Genomic DNA, 7,174 nt, shown 5'->3' with positions numbered 1-7,174 from the left:
GGCCTTGGGCTTCTCATGTCCTCTCTTCAGACTTCACTGCCCACCTGCCACAAGACGGCACTGGCCCCAGTGGAGGGGACTGGGAAGTGCCGGGAAGCTCCTGGGCACCCTGGCCAGGCCCTCCCCATGCGTTCTCCAGCTCCCACCCCTGCTCCCAGCTCAGAGATGCTGCTGTAATCAGGTGCAGACAATCAGCTACCCAGGATGTGGTTTCCCAGGGAGCCCAAGAGGAGGGCATCCTGCAAGCTGGAGGAGAGGGCACTGAACAGCTCCTTTTCTCTGCTCCTGATCAACTTTCATGCCTTTGCTCCTCTTACTGCACCAGGAGCAGAGCTGTGTCTGTCTCTCCACAGTGATCAGATTCACAAGCAAGAAATTGGAACCTAGCAACCTCACAGGTCAAGGAGGAGAGGCCAGAGGAAGACATAAGGGAAGCACCAGGGTACATCAGACAGGCCAACCCAGGAGTCTAGAGAGGAAGACTCAGCCTCTTGGCCCTTTCTTGGTCTTTTCTCTCTTCTTGGAGCAGCAGATGGCCACAAAGGGCAAATGAGGAGCAGGGGCCAGTTTTCAGGAGGCACCATGGAGGAGGGGAGTAAGGACTATGGGCCTGTGGGAAGGTGACCAGTACAGAGTGTGGACTGTGGGAAGATGTGGGCAACAGTGCCCTGGGCAGAGGAGAAGCCCCAGGGGATGGAGAAGATGTCTGCGGCCTCAGAGGATGGTCTTTGCCTCTTTGGGAGACATCCTAGGCGTGGCTACCCTAGATGAGAAAGTGAGACCTGGTCCAAGCCAGCACTCCAGGACCATCTGCCATCACCCCATCCCACCAACTTACTAAGAGCTATCCTCATAACCCTCCTCCTGGGCCCCCCCAGGCAGTGAAGTACATGACCCATTCATCCTGCCCCCACAGCTAAGCAACAGTTCAAGAAGGATGTGTCACTCAGAAAGAGAAACCAGCCAGTTTCTGGCTCTGCAAGATAAAGAGCCAGGGCCTCCTTGAGCTGGGTTCAGGGCCTCTGCATGTGTCATGGGATATGAGCTCATCCCCACGACAGTGGGCGGGGGCTAGACAGTTACCCGGCCTCTTCATGTGGGCCCTGGGGCCCCGTGGGATCGCTCACGCAGACACCAAGAGAATCTCCCCCATGCACATGCCTGTCTGTGCCCCAGATGGGGCAATCTGAGGGCAGAGCATGGGGCCTCTGAGCCCCATGAGCTGGGGCTGGGGCTCCTCCAATCCTTCCCCGTGAGCACGCGCCCGCGTGCACACACACACACACCCCCCAGCAACTCCAGGCTTCACCCTCCTCACCACACCCCGGCTCTGCCCAGTGGCCAAAGGCTCACACACTGTCTTCCCCCAAAGCTTTCATTATGCTGTGAATCAGAGGGCGGGAGGTAGATCTGGCAGATTCTAGTCCATGGAAACCCATAAGACCGGTGTGACTTCCTGGAGCAGGGACTGACAGTCATGAGCTGGGGAGAGGCAGATTCCTCCCATGTGAGATCAGCTGCAAAGTAGAAGGCATGGGTGCCTCTTTGTGAGGGTGCTGGCTTAGTTCTGCATGGGGCAAAGGGGGAGGGGGCAGGGTGGAGAGCACTTGCCCTGCCCCAGAAGATGGCCGGCCCTGTGCTAACGGGAGACCATGTGAGGTCCCAGGTGAGGCTCAGGGGCCACAGAGGGCATGAACTGAGGGTATATTCCGGAAACAGGAGTCCTTCCATCTGTCTTTTCAGACTAAGCCCCAGGAGCATGACAAAATTAGCTCAGAAATAGATCTATTGGGGGCTTGGAGGGAGATGCCTGTGAGACACCATACAGAAATCAGAACTTCTCAAAATTAGCTCCAGAAATGAGTATTTTCCTTGATTTTATTTTTTTTTTATGATTAGGTTGTGAAGGAGAAAGATTAAATGATGTCCATAAAATAAGCTATTAAAGAGAAAGGCAAGTCACAATTCAATTTTGTTTATACACACATATGCATGACACTAAAATGCACTGTTCCTTCATTCTTTCCACTGATATTTATAGGTTACTGGTTATATTTGATGGTTAGGACAGGTTCTGGGGACATAGTGGAAAACACAGCAGGCAAAACTCCTGCCTTTTACAGCTTATTTTTCAATGGGAAATTTGGAAAATAAACAAGTGGACAAAAGCAAATAAAGCAGCCCTCAGTTGTTATAAGTGAAATGCAGCAAATCAGGGGATACCCTTTAGATGGTGTCCCGGGGAGTCCCTCTGCCAGGCCCCAGCATTAACTGTGAAACTGAAAGACGCAGAGTTAGGGATCCTGGGAGGCCCCAGAGGTGGGGAGCACTGGACTTGTCTTAGTAACTGAGGACTCTCAGTAAGGGTCTTTGAACACTTGGTAGGGAGTTTACATTTTATTCGAAGAGGCTTAGGTCACCATTGTTGCTGGTGAGGGACAAGCCAGCTGTAACCCCCACCCTGAAAGTTTGCTTAAGCTACGTTCAGAGAGTAGTTTAGAGAAAGTAGTGGATGATCTAGTTTTGATCTTTATGTCAGAGTGTTTGTGTGTATGCACACGCACGCGTGCACACATGCTCAGTTACTTGGTCATGTCCGGCTCTTTGTGACCACGTTGACTATAGCCCACCAGGCTCCTCTGTCTATGAAGTTATTAAAGGCAAGAATACTGGAGCACGTTGCCATTTCCTACTCCACGGGATCTTCCTGACCCAAAAATCGAACCCATGTCTCTTGTGTCTCCTTCATTGGCAGGCAGATTCTTTACCACTAGCACCACCTGGAAAGGCCCCTTAATCTTGATCTTTATATCTTCATGAATTTCCCCAAAACATTGTATGAGATATTTGTTTTTATCACCGTAAAAAGTAATCCTTATTATTTTATATATTATAGATTTAATGCCTGTTTTCTTGCCTAAAGTGGTCCATGCCTTGGAGTTTTTGTGAGCTTGGCATTCTTGGGAACTTCTGTAACTACAGTCTTCAGCATAGGGCCTGGGTAGCCCCTGACACATGGCAGGAGACTCCTGCAAGCATTCTGCTTAACCTCTGAAGTTGTCAGACTGAACCCTCGCCTATCCCAGGACAGAGTACTTCCATGCAGAATGAAGTTATAGGTATGTTATAGGTATGTCTTGAGAGCAGATATGTTGTGGTTTAGTGGCCAAGAGAATCCCACAGTAGCCCTGTTTCTTGGGCTGAAAAGAGCCCTGAAAAGTGGCTCCTCCCACCTTTAACATATCTCCAGACTGGGCATCCCAGAAAGACATGTAACTTTCTATTCTGTGCCCTGGAATTGAATCCCTCAGCCTAATAAGGAAGATAAACCCATTTTACAGGTAAAGGAACTGAGATTCAGAAGAAAAGTTTGGCTGAGGTTAAAAAAAAAAAAAAAAGAGGAATAGGGGACCAGTTTCCCAAGATGCCTCCCTCTCACCTCCCTGTGCCGAGGTGATGAGCCTCATGGGGGTGACTGAACCCCCAGAGCCCACTGGCCAGGCGGGAGCTGTGTGTCTCTGTGAAAAGGGGCCCTCAGGGGTTTTCTGATTAAGGTGCCTATGATGAGTCAGGAAGGGGCTAGAGGAAGTTGACCAACTGGAGTGGTGAAACCAGTCCTTCTCCTTCAACCTGGAAAGGAGGCCAGGCTGGGGAACGGTATAAAGGGCACCTCGGCCCCTGCTCAGCTCAGCACTCCACTAGAAGCCTCTCCAGCTGGCCCCACTGTGAGTCTGGTGAGTGTTTGCTGGTAGAACCAGGCTTGGGACCTGGGGCCTCCCACAGGCCAGAACGTGGCTGGGGGTGGTCAGCCTGAGGGGGTGCAGGGGTCACTCGTGTGCAGGATTCAATTGGACCACTGTCCTTCTGGGGGAGCTCAGGTCACTGTGCTGAGGGCTAGGTGCGTGGCCTGGAAACAGAACAGACAGCAATCCCCTCTTGCACCATGTCTTCTTCAGACTGTATTTTCAAGTGTGGGGGACAGGGAGGAGAGAAGAGTAAGATAGGGATGCAGGGGAAATACAGTCAGATTCTCTCCTAAAACTGCTTGATTTGGGCTCACTATTATTTTTGTCTTCTCTCAAGGGGAATGGGGTCCAGGGACACACTTGTAATTTTTAGCTGTGCTACAGAAGGGAGAAATGCCAAACGGGGAACACTTTCTATTTGGAGAACTCAGGCAGAGCAGGGGCAGGGAAACCCAGTTTAGAAGTAGGAGACTTGAAAGAACCAGCAACCTTCCAGCCCCCTCCCACCACCACCGCCAGCCAAAGTTCAGAAGGTCAAGAGAGAAAGAAGCCCTGGAGCTGAATATGCCAACCGGTTCATTTTGCAGAGGAGAAATCTGAGGCCCAGAGGGACTAAATGACGTGCCCAGAACCACACAGCATTTCACTGGGAGATTTAAGCCAAGATAATGTCATGTGACTCCAGTCCAGGGCATGCACCATCACTTCTCAGATCCTGTTGGGATGGGTTACTGATTTTCCAGGACTTGGGGGTCCTCCAGGAGAACTTCCCCCCACCTTGGCACCTTCCCTCTTCCTGTCATAATCCCAGAGCTCATCTCTCCTGTTTGTCAGAGGAGGTCAGGAACAAGCCAGAGACAAGGATAGGCAAGAGCAGGAGGTGAGCTGCTACCCAGCGCACCTGCGCAGAGCAGCTCTGGAGACAGTCCTTGTTATTGGCTCTTGGGAACAATAAGCTCCCAGGAGGGCCTTCCCCCGCCCCTCTCCATCCCTACCTTCACCCTGCTGCTTCTGTGGAATGATAGCCCAGCATGATCAGAAGAATGCCCCACCCAAGGGAACTAGGAATGCTGAGAAACCAGGCACTGCTACAGATTCTTGTGCTTCATCTATTTCCATGCTTTCAGTAACTCCTCTAACCCCTCCTCTTTTTCAGATTGACCGAAAGCAGCTTCCAAGATGTCCCAGCAGTACACTCTGCCAGTGATTCTGCCCCCTGCCCTCTCTCAGGAGCCCCTCAAGCCTGCTTCTCCTCCCACCGATACCCAGCAGGAGCAAGTGAAGCAGTCAACTCCACTGCCTGCCCCATGCCAGGAGGTACACTCGGAGCTCCCGGGGGAGGTCCCCTTGGAGCTCAGGGAGAAACACACAATTATGAAGGGGGTGCCTGAGCAAAAGTGTGAACCAGAGCAAGCGGAGCCAGAGCAGCAAGAACAGCATGTGGAACAGCAGCAGCAAGAGTCACAGGTGCAGGAAGTGCATGTGGAGCTGCAGCAGCAAGAGTCTCAGGTGCAGGAAGTGCATGTGGAGTTGCAGCAGCAAGAGTCTCAGGTGCCAGAAAAGTATGTGAAGCAGAGACAACAAGAATCACAAGTGCCAGAAGTTCATGTGGAGCAGCAACAGCAAGAGTCACAGGTACAGGAAGTGCATGTGGAGCAGCAACAGCAAGAGTCACAGGTACAGGAAGTGCATGTGGAGCAGCAACAGCAAGAGTCACAGGTGCCAGAAAAGCATGTGAAGCTGCAGCAACAAGAGGTACAAGTGCAGGAAGTGCATGTGGAGCAACAAGAGTCACAGGTTCCAGAAGTGCATGTGGAGCAGCAAAAACAAGAGTCACAGGTTCCAGAAGTGCATGTGGAGCAACAAAAACAAGAGTCACAGGTGCAGGAAGTGCATATGGAGCAGCAGCAAGAGTCACAGGTGCCAGAAGTGCATGTGGAGCAGCAGCAGCAAGAGTCACAGGTACCGGAAGTGCATGTGGAGCAGCAACAACAAGAGTCACAGGTACCGGAAGTGCATGTGGAGCAGCAACAACAAGAGTCACAGGTGCCAGAAGTGCTTGTGGAGCAGCAGCAAGAGTCACAGGAACAGGAAGTGCATGTGGAGCAGCAACAACAAGAGTCACAGGTGCCGGAAGTGCATGTGGAGCAGCAGCAAGAGTCACAGGAACAGGAAGTGCATGTGGAGCAGCAGCAAGAGTCACAGGTGCCGAAAGTGCATGTGGAGCTGCAGCAGCAAGAGTCACAAGTGCTGAAAGTGCATGTGGAGCAGCAACAACAAGAGTCACAGGTGCCGGAAGTGCATGTGGAGCAGCAGCAAGAGTCACAGGAACAGGAAGTGCATGTGGAGCAGCAGCAAGAGTCACAGGTGCTGAAAGTGCATGTGGAGCAGCAACAACAAGAGTCACAGGTGCCGGAAGTGCATGTGGAGCAGCAGCAAGAGTCACAGGTGCCGAAAGTGCATGTGGAGCTGCAGCAGCAAGAGTCACAAGTGCTGAAAGTGCATGTGGAGCAGCAACAACAAGAGTCACAGGTGCCAGAAGTGCATGTGGAGCAGCAGCAAGAGTCACAGGTGCCAGAAAAGCAGGTGGAGCAGCAGCAGCAAGAGTCACAGGTGCCAAAAGTGCATGTGGAGCAGCAGCAAGAGTCACAGGTGCCAGAAAAGCAGGTGGAGCAGCAGCAGCAAGAGTCACAGGTGCCAAAAGTGCATGTGGAGCAGCAGCAGCAAGAGTCACAGGTGCCAGAAGTGCTTGTCAAAAAGCAACAGCACGAGCTACAGGAACAGGAAGTGCAGCAGCAAAAAGAACAGCATGAGGAATATCAGGAAGCAGAACACCTGGGGCCGCAGCTGGAGCAGGAGAAAACACAAAGAGAGCAGCACCTAAAAGGACAGCTGGAACAGGGGAAGGTCTTGGTCCAGCAATTGGATCAAGAACCAGCAAAGAGAGAGGAGCAACTGGAAAAGAAAGAGGAGCAGCTGCTGGAACAGCAGGACGGGCAGCTGAAACAGCCTGTGTTTGTCCCAGCTCCCGGCCAGGTCCAAGAGATCCAACCAGTCCTGCCACTGAAGGGAAAAGCCTTGCCCTCTGAGGAAGCAGGAGGTGCAGTGCCTTCTAAACATAAGTAACCACCTGCAGTGTCCCAGAGGCCCCGGAAATCCCATACAAGTGAAAAGAGAGCCAGTGGCCTCGCTTATCTCGGGCCCCCAACCTGGGTGACCCGCCTCATCTGTGAACCTGCCTGACCCTGACCTTCTGCATGTCTCTTTGATAGGGCTGGGGTGGGGGGAGTTATAGCCCAGCATCCACCTCTGATGAGCCCAATCCCAACCTCAGGTGGCCAGAGGCTTTACCTGAGGAGAGAGTGACTATAGCTACTCTGACTACATCCCCACTGTTATAGCTGAATCTGTGAGTGTGTACAATAATA

At 52.2% G+C, this 7,174-nt stretch overlaps 1 protein-coding gene across 1 annotated transcript; it reads left to right on the top strand.

Annotated features, from left to right (window-relative positions):
- Positions 1 to 4,925: 4,925 nt before the first annotated feature.
- IVL (involucrin) lies at positions 4,926 to 6,872 on the top strand. The gene is made up of 3 exons (XM_061119892.1): positions 4,926 to 5,465; positions 5,544 to 5,792; positions 6,399 to 6,872. Exons 1-3 carry the CDS (start codon positions 4,926 to 4,928, stop codon positions 6,870 to 6,872), a joined length of 1,263 nt encoding a protein of 420 aa, XP_060975875.1.
- Positions 6,873 to 7,174: the final 302 nt, after the last annotated feature.

Source organism: Dama dama, chromosome 20 (assembly GCF_033118175.1).
Source record: "Dama dama isolate Ldn47 chromosome 20, ASM3311817v1, whole genome shotgun sequence".
NCBI classification, from domain to species: Eukaryota; Metazoa; Chordata; class Mammalia; order Artiodactyla; family Cervidae; genus Dama; species Dama dama.
This window is presented reverse-complemented; position numbering and strand designations above follow the sequence as displayed.